At 37.1% G+C, this 26,325-nt stretch overlaps 2 protein-coding genes and 1 pseudogene across 2 annotated transcripts in view; 2 read left to right on the forward strand and 1 right to left on the reverse strand.

Annotated features, from left to right (window-relative positions):
- LOC148954218 (prostamide/prostaglandin F synthase-like) overlaps positions 1-26,325 on the reverse strand; it is a 516,813-nt gene that overhangs the window by 33,770 nt on the left and 456,718 nt on the right. The window lies entirely within an intron of this gene.
- The window catches only part of LOC148954219 (uncharacterized), a 76,354-nt gene that overhangs the window by 4,556 nt on the left and 45,473 nt on the right, over positions 1-26,325 (forward strand). The window contains exons 2-3 of the mRNA XM_089086200.1: positions 2,647-2,777; positions 14,032-14,255. Coding sequence (XP_088942326.1) covers positions 2,647-2,777; positions 14,032-14,255 — 355 coding nt within the window. The remainder of the gene's footprint in view (positions 1-2,646; positions 2,778-14,031; positions 14,256-26,325) is intronic.
- Positions 3,063-9,245, forward strand: LOC148954220 (uncharacterized; annotated as a pseudogene).

The raw sequence follows: 26,325 nt of genomic DNA on the forward strand, positions 1-26,325 counted from the left end.
CTGTCCATTTCAATTTCCAATCGAATGAGCCCTTTTCGAAGTTTCTATGACAACTCCTTCGATACGAAATGCCCGGGTATGGAGAAGAAAATAAAAATAAATAATACATTGTGCCCACATGGTTCTTTACTTAGGCAGCGCTATCGCGCTGCCTATAATTTCAAATGTTTTAAGATTCATTAAGTTTAGTGTTATCCATCAAAATTTACAATCCTGAGAAAATTTGCCTGATTTTTGAAATAGGAGGGGAATATCCCTTTAAAGTCCAGGAATCTTAATGAAAGTTGCAACATCAGATTCAACATATCAGGGAACCCCACCGTAGAAGTTTCAACCTCCTATATACAAACATGTTGAATTTTGCTTTTTTTCCAGAAAAAAAAATCACGGGTGGGTATTTGCTTTTGTTGAATTTTTTTCCAGGGGTAGTCGCATCAAACTAATTGTTCTAGAAGATCGGAAGAGGGTGCATTCGAACGGAAATCAATAGTTCTAGTGCCCTTCTTAAGTGACCAAAAGATTGGAGGGCAACTAGCCCCGGGCCCACAGTTTTTTTTCCTCGACGTTATTCAACATTTCGAGATAGCCATCTTGTTCGACATAGTTAAAAAATCAATGTCTTAAGGGGTATCATGAACCCCCCCCCCCAGTCCGTGGGGAGAGGCCTGTAATTTTTGAAATTTGCGCATTGTTTACGTATAGTATTTGTTATTGAGAAGTATACAGACACTTTTCAGAGGAGGGGATTTTGCGCTTTGGGTGGGTTTTCATAAGGAGAATTTTCTGTGGTGAGGTAAATTTCCGGGGGGGGGGGGAGTAAACTTTCCAGGGGGAATTTTACACTGGATGGATTTGACAGAATTCTTATATGAAATTACTTTTGTTTGTCTTACTTTCTCTTTCTCAACTCAATTTTGCAAGTCGAAATGCTCCAGGGGATGTATCCGGGGGTTGTTTCCAGCGTATTTTGATTTCCAGGGAGAAATTTCCGGAGTCATCGAGAAAACGATTAGAAATTAGTGTTTTTCAAATGAAAGTATGCCAAGGAGAAATTTTAAGGCTCAATCATCAGCAAGAAATTTTACGGGGAGGAGATTTTCAGCGGGGATGGAACTGTCCTGAGGGAATTTTGTGGGAGGGTGTCTTATGTAAGAAGAAATTTCCACTGAGGAGTTTCCCATAAGGGCAGGTGAATTTCTTATGGAGGGTGGGCCAGATTTACCGATATTATTTGAAAAACGATCAAAAACTAAATAAAAAAACAATTTTTTTTTAACTGAAAGTAAGGAGCAGCATTAAAAATCAAAACAGAAATTATTCTGTATATTAAGGGTTTGGCCTTCCCCTCAATACCGTGCTCTTTACGCTAAGGCTTGACTGTTGGTCCCAATTTCTTAAGAACGGCTCCTGAAACACAAGGGCCGTTTAAACAGAGTAAAAAGCTTTTTTTTAAATTGATAAAAGCTTTAGTGTAAAGAGTAAGGTCTGAGGAGGGTGACAAACCCTTCATATACAGAATAATTTTTGTTCGTTTTGAGTTTTAATGGTGATCCTTACTTTCAGTTAAAAAAACTTGTTTTTTTTGTATATTTGAATTGGGATTGAAGCTTACATTGCTTTTAAAGACATATTTTTTTTCTCTGACTGTCTATTTTCAAGTTCTGATTTTGCGAGTTCCCTACACTTTGTCTAAGTAAAATGCACTAGCTTAGAAGCTTAACTTCGGAGAAATTAAATAGCTTTAAACACTGACAGAGCTTCATATTGTTTATTCGTCAACTTAAAAAATATTTTCGTAACTATGGAAGTTTTATTGGTAAATAATACTAGAAACCCTGATTTCGAAACGGAAATTCCATTTTTTTTTTTTTTTTTGAATTCTAGGTTTTGATGTTCATCGGATTTAAATGGCTAATGTCAAGAATAGAAAGCAAAAAGACTTCCATTCTTCCATATTTGGAAGTGAAACATGCTCTGAGAAATTATAGTTTACAGCGGATGATCATAGACCGCAGTAAATAGTATACAGTCTTAAGTAAAAGTAAAAACAGAAACAGCGAGGGCACAGGATTTGATCATTACTTTGTACAAACGGTTCTTTATTTACACATTTACCTTACAAGTGATAACTTACAATAGTCATAACACATCTGCAGACTTGATACGGGAGCTTAAAAATGTATTACCTATGAGATATAGTTGCATTTGTTGCTCCGCAACTATGAATCATGAATCAAGGTTGCTGCAAAATACCACTGGGCCTTGGCATCCGGGGTCTACTTTTTGTTTCAAGGAAAAGATAATAAAATTGTCAATGGACGAACCATGCCAACCTTTGATCGATGGGGAAGGGGGAAACAGCTTTTTTAGCTATATGGTATTCCGGACACAAAATTTAATGCACAATGAAAGACTTGAGGCGTTTGTTTTGCTTTGACTTTATTGAACTAGTTCTTAATGGTCAAATAAAGGGCTGCACTGGTTGAGGATATATTGACTTACTTTATTAAATTCTTCTGCTGACTTGGCGCCAGCGTCGAGAGAGCAGACACTATTCTTTTCCAGTAAACCCGTTCTTGAGCCGCCGTGGGTACATTATGCAAATCAATTTTTTACCACATTTATTTATTCTGTGATTTCTTTAAGGGAAAAAGAGGCAGTTCCGCGTATGAGCGTCTATCGAACAAAACCTGAAAAGCCAGTTAAGAGACCACTCCCATCTAAAGAGCCGGAAAGGCTTAGAGAAGCAAAAGAGGCAAGGCCAAGCCCAGCTGTTGGTAAGTGGAAAGTTTCTTATAATTTTCAAATTTAAAAGTCGAAGCTAAGTTACCTTATAACTTCGATGCTTACACAACTGCCCAAAGTAATTACCAGTGGCGTACAAAAAGAACACATATCAAAAACTTTAAGAATATTATTAGCTTTAAACATTACTGGCATTAAACATTACTGGCATTAAACATTATTAAACTTTCAAACTATATTAGCGAGGAGCTATTAATGTTTGGGAAACTCACATTTTCGTTTTCGTTTATATATAGCAGAATACCGTGCTCTTCCTAATGCCAACTTTTCAGCAAAGCTTTGAGTATGTTACGGCTTTTTTAAGTCGGAATGACGCAACTATTTTCAATCTATATGGAGAACCAGAGTATGGCAGTTCTCCCTCCTTTACCATCATCCTTCTCACTGCCATTATCTTAGCGGAAAGGGCGACGTGTTGCAACTTATTTAATTGAAAACGCGCAATAGTTTTCAGTCTGCTGCTTCGAGGCATAAGGTGAACCCGTAAGAACGAAGTTTTTTTTTGCGCTAAATAACTTCAGCATTTGCAAAAAGATGTTCAAGAAACTTGATTCTTTTTTCTGTTTTGTTCATGATAGAACATATTGCTCTTTCTAATGCTAACATTTTGGCCAAGTTGCACATTTTTTTAGACGGAATGGCACAATAACTTTAATCTGTGTGGTTGGAGGATCAGAGTTCGGCAGATTCCTCTCCTGCATCTTCGCCCCTCCTACTGTGAAAATGTTGAGGAAATATTGACGTATTGTACATTGTTTAAATCGAAAACGTTCAATAATTTTTAATCCATTTTATTTGAGGTGTTAAGTGAGCCTATATCCCTCCATCACCTTTTCTTTCTCCCTATAAACTTTTTAGGTTCACACTGTGAGCCTGCGAGCTCCCCGTGAACAAAAAATCTTGCTGAAAGCGGATCAATATTGTTCCGTTAAAATAGTGAATTGCCTTGAAAATTCATAAGAGTAGCCCCTTGATCCAATAGGACATGAGTCAAAATTTTTTTAGAGGGGTATTCTCCTTCTCTGGGCTCTGCACAAGTGCTCAAATCCAGTTGAAACTTGTACGGCAAGTAATTTTGGGCCAAAGGTATAAGGTATAGGAATTTTCAAGGACGGTTACCACTTCACAGCTCCACCGACCTTTCTCACTAATGTTTTATATGGTAGGGGTGAAAAAAAATACATAACACATTGCTCTACTGTCAACATAAATTTGTTAACAGACAAATTTGTCAATAGATCTTTAAAAAGCCAAGTTATTGTATACTCTAAACAGTTTGACACTAAAATGTCTATTCAATTAAACATTTATTGTTTTATTGCAAAAAAAAGGATTCTATTGTAATATCATGTTAGTAACTTCTTTATGGCTAATTAAACGCAGTATATGCACTGTGGGAGGCTCTCAAAGATCTTGCCCTTTCCTGAAATGCCCAATTTTTCTTATATCTTCTAGCTATATATACCTTGAAAATTTAAGATGAGTCGTCGAACTAGTTTTGATGAAAACATCTCCATATGGGGTTTTTGATAGTAGCAAGCGCAAAATAAATAAAAACAAATCGTGGGTGAAAATTCAGCAAAAACAAGCGGAAATCAGCGGAAACAAACTTTTTGCTTTTTTTAGTTTGCGGTCAAAATAAACTAAATTAGAAAAACAATAAACAAAAACAAACCACTTTGAGATCTTAAAATTTCGCAGCAGCTAAAATAAAACCCTAGAGAATTGCTGTTTTCAGATAAGAATAGACACAAGATGGGTTTATTTTCCATGTCTTTGGTCCTTTAAAATTCGGAAAACTCAATTACTGTAAATTGTGCTTAAGGCTAATCATCTTTACTAGTGGTTAATGCTATTTTCCCTATGGCAGAAAATTGGGAAAAACTGCTGCGATTCAAGTGATTTTGCGCTGATTTTTTTTTTGACGACTCCTGAGTTAGAAAGAAAAATAATGTTGTTTTTACTTGTTCTATATATTTGTTATCTTTTGTCGAAAACAAGTAACTAAGTTATTTTAGTTTAATGAATAAAAATTTACTAGATGGGAAATGAACGTAGATATTTTTGCAGTTGATTCTACTGGTATTAAAAAAAAAATGTTGGATACAGAATTCTTTTTTTTTTTTTTTTTTTTGGTGCAAAAATTATTTTTGGTTTTCATTATTTTCTTGCTATAAGGCATGAAATCTGCTCCAAAGGCTAGAATTTTGGACAGTATGCAGATTTTATAATCTACAATGATTACAGAAAGTGTCTGATGTCTATCACAAACTAAATATAAAAGCAAAAAAATAAAAATAAAAAAAAAGCTCGATTTTTACTTTATTTTCCCACTGTTTCCCGCTTGGTAGCGTTATTTCGTCAGCCAATAGGAAGAAAGCCCGCAATTTTGATTGGACTGTGTTCTGTATATCATTATGACTTTCGGATAGAAACTGTCAAAAAGACCTTTTAGCCATGAGAAAGAAAAATATAAACAGAAGGTGGCTGAATTTAAAATACCGGCAAGTAAATATTACATATGCTAGGTTCATTCCATCCAGTCCAGAAACTTTTAAAATTGCTTCCGACGGGTTCTGGTTTTACATCCCCTTCAATCTAAAATTTATGGAAAAAAACTTTTTTTTTATGTGTACAATGGTTAGGAGACAAATTCACATTAGGCTTCCCAGGCACGTACAATGCAATTTTATGAAGGAGGATGCAGAAAAATCTTACCAGCTCTAAACACACAATAAAAATTTATGTTTCAGGTGAAAGGATGTTTTATGATTTGGAGGAAGATTAACTACTTGCCTCCAGGATATCCAATAGAGGAAGCAAACTTGCTTGAACGTTTTTTAGCTTTGTTTTTTGGGCGAGGAGGGGGAGTAGGGGGCCTTTCTAGCGCCTGGTTTCCAGCTATCAGTCTTGTGAAGCTATGAAGAAGACATCCCAGGGCCTTGACACTGGAGTTCTGGTATATAATGATATGCAATAAGCTTTACTTCGGCTTTTTTTTATAGTAGTTTCTAAAGGGAACAAACAAAAATCTATCCCTGAGCTATTCCTGAGATTTGTAAAGTTATGTCTATCCTTATGAGCTGTATAAAACAGAGCACTTCCAATGGATCATATGAAAATAAAAATATAATGAAAGTGGAGAAAGCATAAAATATGAACTCAGGAGTTGTGAAGTGGGACCTTGGATAAAATTGCCGAGGATCTGGAAGATGCAGCTAGACGGCATGATAATAAAATGTTGTATTGACATGTTAATAAATTAAGAGGGAGTAGTCACTCCGGATTTGTCCCAGTGTGGTCCAATCCCCCTTTCTAAGACTATATTGAGAGAAAGTTTGAGATGGCTAGGGCACGTTCTGCGGATGAGAGATTACAGACTGCTGAAGATTTTTTTCTTTTCGGCCAACCACCTAGGGCTAAACGGAAAGCTGGTCGTCTGTGGTTGGAGTGGAATGATGTCATAAAGAAAGATTCAAGGGAAATGGGAACTTCCAAGGAGGGTGTAAAAAGGGGGCTTTGAATAAAATAAGATGGATTGGGAGCGTGTGTAGCTGTGTTGGCCTCAGGTGACTTAGTGCTGCGGTGAGTTGTTAGTAGTAGTAGTGTTTCCAATACATCAATAATTACTTCCCTTATGTGTATATATGTTGTGAATGATGGGTTTATCAACCAGCATTCCTTTTTTTGTTTTATTTTTATTTTTAGGAAGAAACACCTTGGAGAACAAAAAGATGATTTTTCAACCTCATCTGAAATTACAGAAGAACTTTCAGTAAATCCTAAACTAAACGAAGCACAGAATTTGGGAAGCGGTGGAGGTTCTTCTGGTATCGATGGGTCAATCAACATTTACCGATATTGACTTATCTGGAATTTCAGATGGAAATTGCATTGTAAATCTAAGATATTTCCTCATTGAATTAGCTTCTGTATTCACATACAAGATTAGTTGTTGACTATCATATGAAAATTTTATAATAAAACAATTAGAAAAGAAAGGCCTGGAAACTGAACTGAAAGTTAAATGTAAAAAGTGTAACTGGGAAAAGAGGAATAAAATGAACCAGAATGTCCAGTAACAAGTGTAAAAGAATATCTTTCAAGCTTTACTACAGAAAGTAAACAGGTTACTTTCTCAAAAAAGACTCAATTTTAAAAGGTTGCTTGAATTTGAAGGCCGTTTGGGGAGCCATGGGCACTTGAGGTGGATATTGTACACTGTGTGAACTCTTCGGAGTGCTTGGAGTGAAGCCAATGTCGCAAATAGTTTATTCCCGTATTGAAAGACAGCTGGGTAGTGCTTGGATGAATAGTTTGTCGGAGATTTTGCGAGAAAATGGACGAGAGGCCTTACAATTAGCCATTCATGAAGTTAAGTATAAAAAGGACTCATACTGGACAAAAGTGGTATGTGATGGAGGTTGGAATAAGCGTAGCAAAGGGCATGATTACTCAGTCAAAGGATGTGTTGCAGTTATCATAGATGCATTTACGAAAAAACTGTTATATGTTGGCATAAAAAATAAATACTGTTATATATGTTTTTCTTCTGCAAGCTCTAAAGTAAGTCCTAAAGAACATTTCTGCTTTCTGAACTATAACGGAAATTCGAAGAGCATGGAAACAGACATTCTAGTTGAAGGCTTTCGTTCCAGTGAAGAGATGCATGGATTACAGTTTTTAGAGTTTATTGGTGACGGTGATTCAAGTGTTTTTTATAAGCTAAAACAGTGTGTCTCTTACGGTTCAAACATACGGAAAGATGAATGTGCCAATCACGTCACAAAGAACTATACAACGCATCTATATAACTTGTGCAAAAATAAGAAAGGTTTGTACACCAAATTTCTTCCCAGAGGAATTATCCAGCAATTGACCAAAAATTTAAGGGGTTCGATCAAAATAAATTCCGAAAATAATGGAACAGCGGAAGAATTGAAGAACCTTTTAAAAAGAGGTCCGTACCATGTTTTTGGAAACCACAAAAAATGCGATTCCGGTTGCCCTAAATTCATTAATGACAAAATAGAAAGTCGGTGGAATACTCTGCCCATGCAAGTGTTTGAGGATGTTATGACAGGGGTAGAGGTTGTGTGTCGAAAATCAGAGCAGCTCCGAAATGACGCAACTACAAACTTAGCTGAAAGCTACATGTCAGTTGTTGCTTTGTTCATCAGGGGAAAGCAAATAAGCCGGTGTAAGGGAGGTTCATACCAAGCAAGAGTAAATGGAGCCAGCCTTGCTTATAATTCAGGTCCGAAATGGCATCGATTAGCCTGGACAAATATTTTTATGTCCAGTCCTTCTTGCTTGACGAAAAAGTATTGAAAAAAAACAGCAGAACATCACTCAAGATCTAAACGTAATTTGACCAGTTATTATAGTTCTCTTGGAGGAAAACATTTAGCAAAGTTAAAAAACAGAAATAATAACTTCGGCGATCGGGACTATGGACCAAACTGCAATAAGCCAGATATGACTTTTGAGGAAATAAGCTCAGTCAGACAAAAATATACTAAGCAGCATTTAAAATTCGATAGGGCTAGCATTAGCCGTTTGTTTTATAATACCAAGGGGCAATCAAAAAATGAGAACTGGGTTGAACAGAAATCTAGGAGAATACCGAGCAGTTATATTCATAGAATTGCAGCTAGAAAAAATAGCACCAGAATTGCTCCAATTCTTAAGCGAATTTGAAATTTGGCACCTAGATGCTGCTCTGCCCTTATGAAAAGGGGTTTGGATTTAGAAGCAGTTGTTCTAGAAGCATATGAAAAGAAATTTAACTTAAATGTCATAAAGGGAGATGAAATAGGACTTAGTGTGCATCCACAGCATCAATATCTTGGTGCATCTGTAGATGGATTGCTCTCTGATGGCACACCTATAGAGATAAAAACTGTACATAATATACCAGAATTCAAAACTATTTTTGATGCTGCTCAGTCCAAAAATCTAGTCAAAGGATTTTTTATTGGATTATCCAGTAAAGGTCTTCAGCTAAAAACAATCATAGGTATTTTGCCCAGATACAAGGCCAACTCAAGGTATTAGATAGAAAGAAATTGCCTTTAATAGTTTTTAACTCCATTGATGACTGGGAAATAATTACAGTTCACTGGTCAAAAGAATACTGGGCGAAAATATTTTCAAAGCTTGAAGCTTTCTGGAATGAATCCTTACTACCTGAAATTTTAGACTCGAGGTTGGTAAGGAATATGGAAATCAGAGAGCCTATGGTCTCAGAGGATATGAACACCAGAGAGCCAAGCTCGTCTCAAGAAACCAAAAGAGGGAAGAAAAGAAGGTCAAGTCTGGTTGACGTGGACAACAAGAAAAATACACAGAAGGGATCGGGAGACAACGAAGAATCCACCAGTCATTCAGCGCATGAAAACAGCGGTTTTGAAGAAACATTTTGGTCTGATTTGGAATAAATGAATCTTTGTGTTTGATGTATTTTATGTGATGTATTTTGATGTACTTGTATTTTTGATGTAATGTGACAGTGATGTGATTATTACGGTTCTTTAATTTTAATTAGTAAGTGTGTAATGTACATTCCCAGCTTGCTGTGATGATCAAAGTCGCGTCCTTTTACCAGGCTTGTCCCATATCCACCGTGCTTGGCATAGTTCCAACACTCTTGGTATAGCTCTCACAGGTCCGCCGTTCTTTGCACACTGCCACCACGCTTGGTAAGCACTGCCTGGTGTACATGATTTCAGAGAGTGGAAAGCCACTCGATATTCCATCTTTTTCTTTCCACTATTTTCATCGTCACTTGTTTCATATCCGATGATGTTGCTACAGTGAAGCAGGAGGTTGATTTACTTCATCCTTGACTTTTTGCATGTGTTTCACAATTATTTATTTGTGATGTGATAGACAGGCTTTTATATATATCGATTTTATTGTCACTTGTCTCGTATCCAAGGCTGTTGCTACAGTGAAGCAGCAGGCTGATTTACATTATCCTGGACATTTTCATGTAACCCTTGGCATAGTTTTTTGTGTCTCGCAATACTTCTTCCAATATCTCCACTGTTACATATCTTTTAGCCACATATTTCTTTGTTCTTCACTTTAATTTTTGATTCTTCCTGATTTCCATTGTAGTGTGTCTTGTAACCGCATTTTTTGTACTTCACTTTTTCCCTCGCTGTAAGTCTCGCTGCCACTTATCTTTTAACCTCATATGTCTTTGTTCTTCAATTTCGTTCATCATTACTTTACAATTTTTTTTCAGTGACTGCATCACTTTCGTTATTTACTCGTTTCAAATACCCCTGCTGCTTATATTTTAACCATGCATTTCTGTATGTTTCAGTTCCGTTTTTGAGTGGTTGTAATTTTCTATGCCGTTTAACTATTAAAGTGTATTTATTTTTTATTAAATTTATTTTTCGACTCATAATTGTCTTTTTCGCCAGTATTCTAACGACATATTTTTTTATTCATTTTCTTTATCAATACATCAGATATTTTTTCCAATACCCTTTGCCTTAGCTGCTTGGATTAGTCATGTCACATTTGATGGTTTTTTTAAGGTCGTCCTCTTGATCTTGTCTCATTTGATGCTCTAGTTTGTTCATTTTGAGCAATAGTTAATTTATGTTTATGTCCTTGAGATATTATATAACTGCTGGAAATATCTTTTGTAAATAGAATCATTACATTTGATATTTTATACTTAGCCTTGTTTTTGTGTATTTTTACATGCGCCATAGATACTAAAAATGAAAGAACAGCTCCTGACGCGGAAATGACGTATTTGTGCTTTTGAAATATGTTCATAGATATGACGTTACTCATATGAATTCTTTTTTGAAATTAGGGCTCTTAAAAAATTTGTCAAGCTTGTGACCCATCTAGATGGTTTTTTTTTTCAGGCAATATATCCCAGGGTGCCAATTTTAAAACAAAAATATGGAGCCGTTGTGGGGGAAAAATTTAAAAATACATACATGCATAAACAAATAAATAAATCAGTATTTATTTTTTTACTTAATTTCTGATCATTTTTTAAATAATGCCAGAAAATCTGGCTAAATCTACACGGAAAAATCCCCTCCCCACGAAAATATCCTATAGACAATTAAATCCCGGTGAAAATTTAACCAGGACAATTACCCTCAACATCTCCGTGGGTAAAATTGAGTCGGTAAAGCGAAAACAAGACATATAAAAATAATTTCGTACATGAATTACGGGAAAGTCCCCCATGCTAAAATTTCCCTTTAAAGTTCACCCCCCCCCCCGAACTTCCTTCCACATGGAAAATTCTACCCTTGGAAAGTTATCCCAGCAGAAAATTCTCCCCTCCCCCATCCTAAAAATGTATGCATACTTCCCAGAAACAAATACTATACGTAAACAATGGGCAAAATTTTTAACTTAAAGACCTTTCCCAGGGGCTGCGGGGGTTATGTTAACTGCAAAGGATATTTATTGGGCCTTTCAACTATGTTGAACAAAATGGCGCTCTCAAATATTGAATCGCCGGTTTTAGAAAAAAAGGGGCGTGGGAGGGGTCTAGTTGCTCTCCAATCTTCTTGGTAACTTAAAAAGGGCCCTAGAACTTTTAATTTCTGTTCGAGTGACCTCTCTCCCGACATTCTAGAATCACTGGGTCGATACGATCACCCCTGGGAAAAAAAACAACAGGCATCTGTGATCATTCTTCTGGTAAAAAAATACGAAATTCCCCAATTTTTCAGACAGGAGTTTGAAACGGAAAGGCGTAATAACATCCAACCGTCAGGACATCCAACGCCATAACATCCACAAAATCCCTCATAACATCGACAAAATACTCCGTCAGAACCACCAACCGTCACAACATCCAAAATTTAAAACTATACTTTTTGGGGGTTTAGGGGGGAAAAGGTAACTAGGTTGGGTTAAGTATTCAATATATCCTACGCCTTACCCCCTTCCCCCCCCCCTAATGTGCTAATATGTATCCGCAATTTGTTTATAAACTATTATATAATTATATTACTCTTGTGTAAACGTACAGATTTTTTGGGATGTTGTGACGGTTGGTGGTTCTGACGGATTTTCCTTTTGGATGTTATGACTTTTGATGCTTATGACGGTTATTCGAAGTGGTAGCACCCTGCTTGAAATCTTTACAGTAGGATCTTCTAATACGCTGAATCTGGTGATGTGGTTTTCAATAAGATTCATTGAATTTTAGGGAGTATTTTCTCTCTTTTTCGAAAATCAGGCAAATTTTCTCAGGCTTGTAGCCTTTGGTAGGTAACACAAAGCTTAATAAAACTTTATATTTGTAATCAGCATAATAAGCCGATTCTTTTGATATCAAACAGTTCGTGGTAACGAACTGTAAGTAAGGAGCGACCCGACTCAATAGTAACCAAAATTCTAAAAACCGGAATTTTGATACCCATAGATACAACAATAGAATTAGATTTTTATGCTGATTTCAAATATATAAGTTTTATTAAGTTTAGTTATATTCATCAAAAGTTACGCGCCTGAGAAAATTTGCCTTATTTTCGAAAAAAGAGGGGAAAACCCCCAAAAAGTCATAGACCTTTAATGAAAATCACACCATCGGATTCAGCGTATCAGAAAACCCTATTACGGAAGTTTCAAGCTCCTATCTGCAAAAATGCGGAATTTTGTATTTTTGTCAGAAGGACAAAAATACAATTTTTGATCGCGGATGAGTGTTTTATTGTTTTTTTTTTCTTTCTTTTTTTTTATTTCCCCAGGGGTGATCGTATCGATCCAGTAGTCCTAGAATATTACACGAGAACTCATTTGAACGTAAATAAAAAGTTCTAGTACCTTTTTCAAGTGAACAAAAAATTTGAGGGAAACTTAGCCCCCTTCCACGCTCATTTTTTTCCCAAAGTCACCCAATCAAAATTTTGAGATAGTAGTTTTGTTTAGCATAGTCGAAAATTTAATAAATATGTCTTTTAGAATGACTTAATCCCCCACAGTTCCCGTGGGAAGGGCTGGAAGTTATAAACTTTACCCATTGTCAGACAGTTCGTGGTAACAAACTGTAAGTAAGGAGCGACCCGGCTCAATAGTAACCGAAACTCTAAAAAACAGAATTTTGATACCAATAGATGCATCGGAAGAATCAGATTTTTGTGCTGATTTCAAATATATATCAAAAGTTACGTGTCTGAGAAAATTTGACTTATTTTAGAAAAAAGGGAGAAACAACCCCTAAAAGTCGTAGAACTAATGAAAATCATACCATCAGATTCAGTGTATCAGAGAACCCTGCTATAGACGTTTCAAGCTCCTATCTGCAAAAATGTGGAATTTCGTATTTTTCGTCAGAAGAAAGATTATGGATGCGTGTTTATTTGTTTTTTTTTTCCAGGGGTGATCGTGTTGATCCAGTAGTCCTATAATATTGTAAGAGGGCTTATATGAACTGTAAATAAAAGTTCTAGTACCCTTTTTAAGTGACACAAAAATTGGAGGATAGCTTGGCCCCCTCCCATGCACTTTTTTTTCCCAAAGTGATCCAACCAAGATTAATTTCATATGCAAAAAAATACAATTTTTAGTTCAGAAGTGGTTATATTTTCTTCTACATATTCTAACCTGCTCATCTAGTTTGATCTTCATAGAATCTAATGTGCTATTACTTTTGTTTTTCTCCTGCGATTAACAAAAAAGAACCCAGAACTGGATTAACAAAAAAGAACCCAGGTGTCAAAGACTAGTTATGTTTCTGTCAATAGTCTCATACCGGGTTTGCTATCGACGAGATACAAGCAGTGGCGTTACCAAGATCTGTAAGACCAGTTTCGAAAATTGAGCGGGAACAATAAAGACAATTACCCTTAAGTGACAATGCACTGCTGCTTTTATTTTAACTTTACATTATTTCGCTGTTCCCTGTTTTTTTTCAATGGGTTTCCACTGATCATGCCTCGTAATACCACAAAAACACAGTGTTTTCTTTTCTGTGGATTTGTTTTTTTATTTTCTGAACACAAAAAGTGCTTCACTCCAGCCAAATCACTGAAATCATTTAAAATATTTAGAAAATATAAATACGTAATAATTTTTTGAACCTTTTTTTCCTGAAATTGTTATGCCTGTTTCAAATATTTATTTTAGTATCTGACAGAGATTTTCGTGATAAGCGAAACGATTTTTTATTGGTTGTGTATTCGAAACTGCTTTTTCTTAAAGTGCAAGATACTTTAAATTTTACTGCAGTTTCAGGCGGAAAGCCGAGAAAGAAACGATCTCCAACTCCTGAAAGAGAAATTCCTGAAAAGCACCCTCCTAAGGCGCCAGAAATGCCTCGAGAAAAGGCGAAGGAGAAGGAAGTGCCAGAAGAAGAAGAAGAAGAATACAGAACACCTGAGGTATCTCCGGAGCCTACCTCTCAATCTTTGCTTCCGCAACAACCAATGGAACTTGTTTCTTCCGCTTTACTGGTAAGATGAGGCGCTGAACAACTTAGTTTTGTAAATATGTCCTATATCTTCCTCCGAGGCAAATTATTTCAAAAAATAACTCAGAATTTTCATGTCCAGGATGTTTTCCATCCTTTAGATAGCATTGAGCTCCATGCTAAGCGTAAATCAGCATCAGCAAAATCGCACCTCGTGCCTTTTTTTGTGAATAGTGCTTTAAGTGATTTCTAATGTCTGATTTTCTTCTTATTTCTCATGTGCTCCACTTCTTCCTTTGCGTGATTATAGTGGGTTTGTAAATAATAAAAAAAAAGTTCAAAATAGTCCAAAGATCATGTACCAATGCCTCCAGGGTTGACACAACCCAACAGAGCCTTTGCGAAACGATTGTAAGTTATACCCCTGGGACATAAAAGGTTTTTATGGAAAGACAGGTCTTATAAACTTTGGAGGACACTCATTTGATTGGAAGTTGAAACGTCTACTTCCCCTTTTAAAAGTCAAGAGTGATTGGACGGCTACCAACCCCCTTCACGCCTTTTCTCCCCAAATGCTTCCAATCATAATTTTGAGAGTCCCGAGCCCGAAACATGGTTCCCGAGTTCGATACCCCTCATCTATCGCTCGGGGAAAGGGCTATAAGTTCTTCTAGCTCCCCATCCCTAATGTATGAAGTTTTTATGGGGGGGGGGGGTCGTATAAACTTTGAAGTAGTATCATTCTAAATTTCTTGTGCCCCTTTTAAGAATCAAAAGTGATCGAAGGGTGCCCAGCCCCTTACTCACGCCCTTTTATCTCCAAATGTATCCAATTAAAATTTGAAAATAGGTACTTTGTTCAAAATGTCCAAAATTCAAGTAACTATAACTTAGGGTTTGAAAAATTCCTTATAGCCCCGAGGCAAGCCCTGTAACTTATCCAAGTTACCATTTGTTAACATATAAGCTTTTTGTGGAAGGAATGGTTGTATTAACTTTGGAGGGGCTTATTCAATTGGAAATTGAAACTTCCAGTTCTTGTTTTAAGAGTCAAAAGTGATCAATGAGCAACCAGCCCCATCCCCTTTTCCCAAAATGCATCCGTTCAAAATTTTGAGATAGCCATTTTTTTCAAAATAGACGTAAGGCCAAATAACTATTCTTCCGGGGTTGGACCCCCCCCCCCCCGCGAGTCCCTACAGCAAGGGCTGTGAGCTACGCAAGCTGTTTATTGTTACTTTGATACAATCTTCCCTCAAATTTAATGCTGCACTGATATCCTCCCATTCTGGTAAATCAGAGGTGTGTAGGTTGCAACTGGTAGGTCCGGCACAGTGTGTCCTTGGGTTTTCCCTGGCTACGATTTCCTGGTGATTACCAGCGTAATGTGGTGATTACCAGCGGATTCCGGCCGTCCCTACGTAGGAAGTGTCCCAAATATCTCCACCTTCTGTCTCTGATGATGTCGGTTACTAGAGGTTGTCACGTTATTTCACGGATGGACCGATTTGTCATCTTTTGTGACCAGTGGGTATTCAATATTCTGCGAAGACACAAGTTTTCAAAACCCAGGACTTGTCTCTCTTGTTCTTGATTCAGGTGCCATATTTCTGCTCCGTAAAGTAGTATTGGAATAACATTGCTGTTGAAAAGCCGTAGCTTCAGGTACAGAGAAATACTCTGAGATTTCCATATTTTACATAGTTTGTTGAAGGCACCACTTGCCTATCGTATTCTGGTGAGTATTTCTTTCACGGTCGAGCCAGTGTTCCTGATGATACTGATACTTCCTATGTATTTTGACTGGACAACTTGTTCAACATCTTAGTCACCACATTTAATGGACAGAGGACAGTCACTTGTCGCCATGCATTTGGTTTTCTTAGCATTGATACTTAGGCCAAGGTAGTTTGCCCTTACCGTGACCTGGTCTAGTAATTCTTGAAGTCATTTTTTGCTTGACTCAAGCAAAGTCATTTGCAAAGTCTATATCATTGACCTGGACTTCGAAGCCTTAATCAGATGCCTCCTATCTCTGTGTTCTGCAGGATGTAATCAATCATTATGGCAAAAAGTAATGGTGGTAGAACACAACACTATTTTACTCCTGCCAAAATCCGGAAGAAATAAGTTTGGCCCTCTGGTGTCTTGACGCAGCATTCACTACCTTCATACAAGGTGGTAACAATCGTCACTATTTTTTCAGGGATTCCTTAATGGATTGTAATCTTCCATAGTCCACGAAGTTCATATAGATCTTTGAAAGCCACTCTGCTTTCTTCAATTAGAAGTCTAAACGTGCATATAAGGTCTGCACATGAGTGATTTGGCCGAAAGCCATACTGTTTGTCTCAGAGGTTTCGATCAAATTGTGTTTGGATTCTCTTTAGGTCTATTTGTCAGTCGTTTCGCTATGATATCATTCAGGACTTTGCACATGGTTCATGAGTCTCCTCTTTTTGCCGCTTCTTCCGCCTGCAGTATTTTGCGCTCTAGAAAGTTTTGCTTATCTGACCGGGCACTTTTCTTGGCAACTGTCAAAAGCTCTTTACCGCACGTTTGTTAAAACAAGACAATCTGTCTGACTTGTTGTTGGAGGATAGACAATCATCTTCTTTCTTTCTTCTGTTAGTTGCTACGTTTTCCTGGACAGTCACTGGTCTTTAGGGCTCCTATTGGTGCCCAGGGTCGATTTAGCGATTTTGTGGTAGCATACCTCCATGGCTTCCCGTACTGTTTCTCACTCAGCTTCTTTCAGCTTCTCAGCTTCGCCGCGCCAGCGGATCAACCGAACACCCCCGACGAGAGGCCCGGTCGACCGCCGCCGAAGTGTCGCAATGCCGCTGGAGCGCCACATGCGCGCCGCCGCCGGCAGAGGTGGCGGCATTCGGTCGAGTTTAAAATAATTTTGCGGCAATTCTTTATTGCGTTAACCACAAAGTCGGAGCTTTTCCTTCTCGTGTGGTTTAGTATTTCGATTTCCCTGATTAACAATCAAGCAGGGCTTGCACTATCCCCAAATTTTCGGGTATTTCCTTGAACATCTATGCATCACCTCCAAAAAAATTTGGTTCCCCGAATCCCCGAAAATGACGCAATCACGGCGCCACCCCTTGCGATTTATCACCAGTGATTTTCCCTGCCAAATATTACTTTGCATACCATAATTATTCACTACTCTCTTGTTCGTTAATTTTCGTCTCTTTTGTTACTTTATATAAAAACCAGACATATGCAATATGCAAATGCAAATATTGCAATATACACAGTTCTTCATATGTTGACAAAAAAAGTATCGTCCTTATGAAATGCGTTCAAATCATTTCGAATGCAGTTTCCCAATCGCTATTTCTTACATCATTCGTAGTCAAGAATTTTATTTTCAAGTTGAATAAAATTATAGTACGCATTTACTACTATACAGCTTCAGCCTTCAGTTGGATTTTGAAATTGACAGCTGGCAGATTGTTTCTACAGCTGAATTGTAAGTTTGCAGAATTTTCTTTTTCTTTTGCTGTTTTTAGATAAGATTTTCTTAATGTTTAATACTCAACTGGTGAACACCTGATAATAAATACAATCTTCTTTCTGAAACATTTTTACCCCCCCCCCCCCCCAAAAAAAAAAAGAGAAAAAATTTAGCTATAGACTAAGATATGTACAAGGTTGAGGAATTAAAGATTGAAACCGAAGTTACCCCAAAAATATGATTCATAAATAATTTGTAAATTATTGGCTAATGGGGGGGGGGGGGTAGGGGCTATCATTTTTAAATGATAATACGTCATTTTTTTTATTGAAAGCAGGGATGCCAAAAAGACAGTTATTTTTTTCATTTAAAGTGGAGACGGAAGAAAATGATATCAAATTCCCTGGAAAACCATTGAAATATTTTGATAGACCCAGGGCCCCCCATTAGGACTTGTTCATTGTCTTGGGTATTTTGCAATTTCTCATAGGCTGAAGTACTGGAGGGTCGACCAAAGGCGGCTGATCCTTTGGTTCGGGTCTGCCCCACCATAAAAACGACGCTAAAATAATTTTCAAATGGAATTCTAATTTTTAAGCGATGGCTAGAATATACCCGGAAAGAGTTGCAGATTAGCAAACAGTACATGATAACGAACTAATTTGGCCTAATTTGGCTTTTGTGTGTGCTCCCTTTTAATTCGATTCTTTTGATCTTATTGAATGTCATGGCGAATCTATGACTCAGTTTTCCAATAATTTGAGGTATATCTGAATAATTTGGACATTTTTGTTGTTTCTTTTGTACCCCTTTACTCATACCCTCAATTTTTTTTTCTCAAGTAACACTAAGCTGTTTAACGTTATTTTGCGTGTTTGTTTGAACCATATAGTGACCTAGTTAATTATTAAGTAAATTATTTTTCTAATGTAAAGCTGAGACGGTATCCTATCAAGGTGGTATCCTGAAAAGGGGGGGGGGGTAGCAGGTACTACATTTAAATGATAATATCTCGAATTTTTTTTATTGAAAGCAGGGAGGCCAAAACGTTAATGTTTTTTTAATTTAAAGCAGAGACGACATCCTATCAAGGTGATATCCAGAGGAGGGGGGTAGTGAAATAACATTTAAATGATAATACCTGAATTTTTTTTAAAGCAGGCATGCCAATAAGTTAATTATTTTTTTATTTAAAGCAGAAACGGTATCCTATCAAGATAGTATCCCGAGGGGGCGGGGGGCTAGGGAGTTATTATATTTAAGTGATAGTACCTTGATTTTTTTTTATCGAAAGCAGGGATGCCAAAACATTGAAAAGTTGACAAAAATTAACAAGATTTTCGTGAGTTATACTTGATATAGCACTTGTATAGTTTTGATTTTCAAAGGGAAAGGGACATATGCGTCCAACCCGTTTTTTTCTTATTGATGAAACGGGTTTACTTTGAAAACATTCATTCATAAGTACCAGGCAGATTCACACTAAAACGAATTGGTGTGACAAAAGCGATATCGGCATCCCCACCTAATGTTGCGCTCGAGTGACAATGGCGCTCTTGGTCCAGTGCCCAAGTTACATTAAAAGGCCAGGTCATACTAAAAGCTTTCTATTTGGGAGGTTCAAGGAGGAGTCTTTGACAGTCTTATGACCTCAGGGTACTAGATGTTGCAAAGTTTTTACATATCTACAATGGTTTAAAAAATTCGATCCCCGCACAAATGATTACCAAAAATATGCACAAATATAACAATTGGAATATTATAACACTTTTTTCAAAGCTTTGAAGAAAAGCGAAAAAGGCTAAACACCCCTAACTACGCTTCAAAGCTATTTTAAAAAGAAACTCTGGAGATTTCCATGGATATGACCATAGCAGAAGCTTTGAGCCTGGGTGGGGATCAAAGAGGTATCTTTTAGTGTGGTAAGGTGTTTTTTTTTTGGTATTTAAGTGGGTTAGTGGTAGAAGCCTTTATTATCCCTTTATAGGGGAGATAAACTACGGCCCTAAGGTAATTAAACTTTGGTAGCATGCCTTAGGCTATGACCGGACTAACGAGGCGTACCAGCTGGGTATATTCGAGGGACTAAATGTAGATTGTAGAGAGGTTGGCTATAACACAATACTTTTATTCAGTTAACATATAATAATACAAGGTTGGATAATACATATATATTCTTCTGAGACGGTTTGTCCCAAGTAGACCACAAGTCTCAGAAAACTATAATAATATATAATAAAAAACTTCGACGCTTAAAATAGTCCGACAATATTTCAATGTATTTCTAAATCAACGGACCAAAGGTTGGTCCGGTCTGAAATTAGCATCAGGCCACCCGTTCCCATAAAATCTATCTTTTGTGCAATTTCATCAACCACACCTTCCTGGATCCAACCGACGCAAATAGCTAGGTGGGACGAAAATGGCTAGGAAGTGTTAATTTCTAAATTTCCTGTTAAGCAGAAACTTGCCAGGACATGTTCCTTATCTTAATAAAAATGGTATTTCTACACTTTTGTATTTGCGTCTTAATATTTTTACTAAATTCCAAATTGACTTAATTAGAAGGCTTCACCACAATACTCCCCATTTAAAGAAGAGTTGCCCACAACTCTCAATACTTTACTTTTACAGCTATTATGCTGCCATCTTTGGGTCATTATGTGCATATACCCTCAATGGCTTTCCTTAGGGTCATGTTTATGATCAAATATAGGCCATGTCCTTTTTTGTCCAAGAATTTAAAATTTGAAATTCATCTTTGTTTCTTTTTTTCTCTGTCTCTAAGACTGAAAAATACTCTTTTTAGCCTTTTCATATGCATCTTCTGTTTTAGTTTGACCACAAGTGGCTTAAGCATTATATTAGTGGTTCTGCTTAGATTTAAAGTTATATTTGTTATCGATAAGCTTGACAATGAAATCAGGTCTGTTTCTGAAATGCTTGCGATTGGTATGCAAGAATGTCGTAAACTAGACATTTTAGTCGACGAAAAAAAACAACAATCGATTCTCTGAAGATGCAGATACATCAGTTTCAAAACCGGTTTCTGCTGGATCAAATCCCTAGCATCCATGAACTTGGTACCCAACCAGCCACCCAAAATAACCAACGCAAAATGAATGCTGTAAGTGTGGCGTCAGTTAAAGCAGATATGCCCCTCCTAAGTGTGATGAATAATAATACTGACATAGCCGCAAGTGATGAGAATAATGTCATTCCGATTGGCAAGTTACAGGAATAGGACTTACATATCATTTTCGAGAAAATAATCAAGCCACCATATAAAAGAGTGTTGGTTCTTTCGAAATGTTTTTTTCAAGAGGGGAGCTAGTTGCAAATTTGCTCATGAAAATAAAGTGACTCCAATAAACAAAAAATCAGTTGGACCTTGCCCTGAACAGCCCAAGTCAAAAGGGGTGTGTAAATTTTTCGAAGAAGGAGCATGTAAATTTGGTATTCACTGCCGGTTCCTACATCCATGTTAAAGTTTCCTTGCCAAGTCATATAGTAGTATTGAATGTGTCCTTCATCATATAAAGATGTCCCCTCGCTTTAGATGCTTAGATGAAAATTGTAGACTAGCGCATTTTAACCGTACTGACCCAACTCATCAAAAAATGCCCACCTTCGACGACGAAAACAGCAGAAAATCCAAAACAAACCCTCTTGGGGTCTAAAAAAGAGGGGACACCCTTGGGCTCAAACGCAGGTCCACCTTCCTGGGGAATCCAGCAACCCTTTTCAGTACACCATTCCTCCTATGAAACATCTCAGGAGCCTCTTAGCCCTCCTCCTTCCTCCTTCCCCACCTATCCATTTTCATCAACAGCCAATCAACAACCAGCCCCGTCTTTATTCTATTTCCCTCCCCTTTACTCCTTTCCCCGCAGAAGGAAAAAATTGTTGGTGACTTCAGTTTAAATAATCCTGTTGCTGCCCCAGTCGCGATAGGGGGCAAGAAATTCCAAAATGTACCTTTTTCCCGGGAGTTTCACGACAAACGTTACGTATTTCCTTCTTTCCTTTGCAGCAACGCCGAAAGTTTAAATCTAGAGAAATTTACTGAACTTCAGACTACGGCTCAAATGCTTGGCTCTTCCGTTATCTGTGTTTCCGAGGTCCACCGGCAAGATCTTAATTTATTGAGGGTTCCTAACTTTTCTTCTTTTATTAAACTTCGGCCTGATGACCATCCTCTTGGTAAAAAAGGAGGAGGAATTATGACACTCGTGTACAAAGATTTTAAACCACAGCTTTTAAATATACCTTTTCTTGAACATAATAATGAAATTATTTGGGTCAAAGCCCACCCTACGCGACTCCCTAGGCTACTCTCTGCCGTAGCAGTGTGCGTTTTCTATTATTCACTTGGTCAGCCAGCTGCAGCAAGAAAAGCTTTTTGGGAGAAGCTGCAGGAATCAACAGATTACGTCCAGAGAACTCACCCATATTTTGGAGTAGTAATGCTAGGAGATGCTAACGAACTCGATAGCAAATCGCTGGCCAGGTCACTTAACCTTAAAACTCTAGTCGATTTCCCAACAACTAATGGGAATACTTCTCTGGATGTAATCCTGACAAATCTTTCGGAATATCACCAGAATCCAAGTAAACTAGCACCACTTGGTGGAAGTTGTCATTATATGTTACAGTGGAACCCTTTGGAAAAAGTAAAAATTAAATATACAGTAACCGAAGTTACTTCAAGGCCGAACACTGACCATGGTCTGCTGCAATTTGGTGACTGGATAACGGGAGAAAACTGGGTCGCGGTCTCTTCAGCTAAAGACTTGGATTTCCAAGTAGAAGAATTCCATAATAAGGTAAATTCAATATTTCTCGAGTGCTTTCCCGAACGTAAGACTAAATTCTGTTCTAGTAATAAACCATACTTAAATTCAGAAATAAAGCAACTGATAAAACATAAATTGCACCTAATACGATAAGGTCAAGTGAACCAAGCAAAACAATTAGCAAACCAAATAAAATGGAAAATCAAAAAGGCACAAGCAAATTACTATGAAAATGAAGTTGACCATCTTTTAGAGTCCAAGCCGTCGCAGTTTTTCAGTAAAGTAAAAAGTCTGACAGGCAAAAGTTCTCAACCAGTTGACTTCATGAAGGAGGGGCCTCTAGAAAAAACTGCGAATGATTTAAATGCCCATTTTGCTTCAATTGTGCAGTCTTACCTTTTGTGCCAAGCTTTGTGAAATATTACAATGATCTTTAGTGTGTTTATTGTATAGTTTATTTTATCCTGACGAAGTTTAATCTGACAATTTTATTCTCAATCTCAAGTGTTTTTATCCTTTAGTTTATTTATCCTGACAAAGTTTTATCAGACAACTTTATTTTGTTAATTATGACTATAAGAGACATCATATTTGGGCTTTTCCCACGAGAGCTATGTCTTGTTTTTGAATTAAATGAATTTGAATTTGAATATTCAAAACGTTTATAAATTATTTGAGTTTAAATTTAATTCCCATTAATAATTTAATTTATCTGTGTGATGTGGTTGATATACCGTTTATTTTTCGGGGTTTAGAAAGGCCTTGGATAAATTACACATAACAATTTTGGTTTTTAAATTTTCACATATTTTTCCAGCACAAAGCATTTTAAATAATATAAAGCATTTGAGGCTATGTAGCACATTCTATAGGTCTTTTTGGACAAGGCTCCATTTACAGCTTAGATCTGACAAGCTAAAAATTTAGCAATTCGTCTTTTCACCTATTATGGCACTATAAATTGACTTGTGCCTGCACCCTGAAGGTTTGCTTACCAGGGCTGCCTTCTGGTGGCTCGTTACAACGTTTCTAGGTTTTCTGTCATCGGCTACAGCTAAGGACTATTATGAACTTGCACACACAATAATTATTTATTTATAGTATTTCCAGACTTTTTTTTTTATTTGTGGCCACAGTTTTCTCTTGGGCTATTCTGTTCACAAACAAAGTGGCCCTTCTGCAGAAAAAATACCTTGACTTCATCGCACACAGTAATTTATTTTTAGACATACAAGTGACAATGACTATTTTCACTTTAACTACCCAATTTTTAGTGGTCTTGTCTTTATGCCATTCTAGTCATTTTTCCGAAAAAGACTCTCCATTTAAAGAAGAGTTGTCCCACCGCTGCCACCAGTTGTGGTAAGGTGTTTTTTTTTGTATTTAAGTAGGGTAGTGGTAGAAGCCTTTATTCTCCCTTTATAGGGGAGATAAACTATGGCCCTAAGGTAATTAAACTTTGGTAGCGCGCCTTAGGCTATGACCGAACTAACGAGGCGTACCAGCTGGGTATATTCGAGGGACTAAAGGTAGATTGTAGAGAGGTTGGCTATAATACAATACTTTTATTTAGTTATCATATAATAATACAAGGTTTGATAATAGATATATATTCTACTGAGACGGGTTGTCCCAAGTATACCACAAGTCTCAGAAAACTATAATAATATATAATAAGATGCTTAGACACTTACAATAATTCTACAATATTCCAAGGTATTTCTAAATAAACGTACCAGAGGACAGTCCGGCATAAAGTTTGTATCAGTCCACCCCTTCCCATAAAATGTATCTTATACATTTTTATCAACCACACCTTCCTGGATCCAACAGACGCAAAAAGCTAGGAAGTGGTACTTTCTCAATTCTCCGTTAAGTAGAAAATTGACAGGACATGTTCCTTATCTTAATAAAAAGTGGTATTTCTAAACTTTTGTATTTGCAACTTAATATTTTTACTAAAACTTCACCACATTAGTATTTTGGCCACAGGTGACTTATTGTTGCGACTTTCTTAAATTTGGTACTTTTTGTGAGCATTTGGAAATCAAAGCTTAAACTCAATAACTGATACTAAGTCTCTTAACATTTTGCTTGGATTAAAAGTGACGAGCTAGGAAGAAAATCTCAACATCTTCCTGGTGCTACTTCAGTCTGCATATTATTTCATTTTATTACATTTAAAACGGATGAGCTTTTCATTTTTTACCTAAGAAAATAGCTGGCAGTTCATTTTCTTCATACCGAATAAGCCATTAAGTGTTTTTTGCTTCATTGTAATTGAAGTGTTCCCATGTGAAGTGCTCATCATACATTTTTCAATTTGACAAATTTACTCCTTTTAGATGCAGTTTATAATTTGACTAATATTAGGTATTTATGAGTTTATAATTTGGAATGAATCCCCAAAAGAAAAATGAATAATATCCAAAAGAGCAGCCAAAAGCAATAAAAAAGCAGCAGTTCAGCCTTAGCCTACATGACATATTCATGACATATTATTTTTTTGGCTTCTTATAAAGAAGCCAAAAAAAAACTTCAAAATGTATTTTTTTTTAAATTGTTATTAAAAACCAGTTTTTAATACAAGAAGGCTTTTTAGGAATCCAAAAGAGCAAAAAAAAAACATATCAAAGTTCCTCATTTCAACAGTTTTAAAGGTGACAAAACAGATATAGGCAAAGGGCATTAAGAGACAATTAAGCTTCTAAGTTCAAAGTTATATTCAAAGTTTTTACCCAGATAACTGACGAATTTTGTGATACGGTATCTGAAGTTTTGTATGCAGTAATGGTCGATGAAAAAAACTACTAATTTTGATAATTATTTATGCTAAGAATACAAAGTTAATAGATACTTCAACTACTCGTATTCTGCAAGGGTTCGGAAACGCCACAGCCATTTCATTTCTACTTCTACTGATTTCTACTTCTCTTGATGAATAACGAAGAAGACAAGTTTCCAGCCAGCGACTTGTGAATTTTTGAGCTCATGAATAGGCCTCGAATCTGTTGTACATTTAACCTGTGATTTGAGAAAAACTGATGAAAACATTAATGTTTGCGGTCAACATTGATCGCGCCGGCGGCGCGCCTCCAACATCTTACCTGTGTTGCGCCGCCAACATCATACCAGTGGCGCAGAAGCGGCGCGCTGTTTTGACCCTGCCGCCACCGGTCTTCCCTCATCGGCGCGGCACCGGGGTCTAGTTGGGACTCTCCTTGTGTTGCATATATTCTTTAACTTTAGACAGACTTAAGCTATCATAAGGTTATAATCTTTTCCGTCAGCTCCACTATAGGCCCAAACATCTTGTAGACGCTATCGTCATTTTCTGCTTATACGTCCATGGGTACTTATATACATCTCTGTGAGGAAACAGGAACTTGTGGGCTGAAGGATCGGTCGTTTCCTACTTTAACGTTAAAGTATCCAAGGAAGTGGGTATATATTTAGATTACAGCTTCAAGTAATCTGTAAAACTCGTCTTTTTCTTCATCAGTGGCTCATTTGTAGGGGCGTAGCTGACAACGACAGTAGTATTTGTTCCCAAAAACCTTGCAGGTGATATCCTCGGGGATGCATGACTTCATTTTTCGAGTGACTAATGGGCCTGCTTTGGCATCATCACGGCAACTCCGGCTTCTCGCTTATTTGCTTGGCCTCTGTATATGATGGTATGATCAGTATCCAGGTTTTTTATTCAGGAACCAGTCCACCGCGCTTCTGACATTGCTAATAAGTCTAGGTGTTAATCTGTCATCACTTTTTGTACTGGCTCAGTTTTGGACGGTTGAGACATCGTTCATACATTCCAAAAACCAAACTTCAGGCTATTAATTGCTTTC

This window comes from Artemia sp. Qi Xiang Cuo, chromosome 3, assembly GCF_049724085.1.
Source record: "Artemia sp. Qi Xiang Cuo chromosome 3, ASM4972408v1, whole genome shotgun sequence".
Lineage (NCBI taxonomy): Eukaryota > Metazoa > Arthropoda > Branchiopoda > Anostraca > Artemiidae > Artemia > Artemia sp. Qi Xiang Cuo.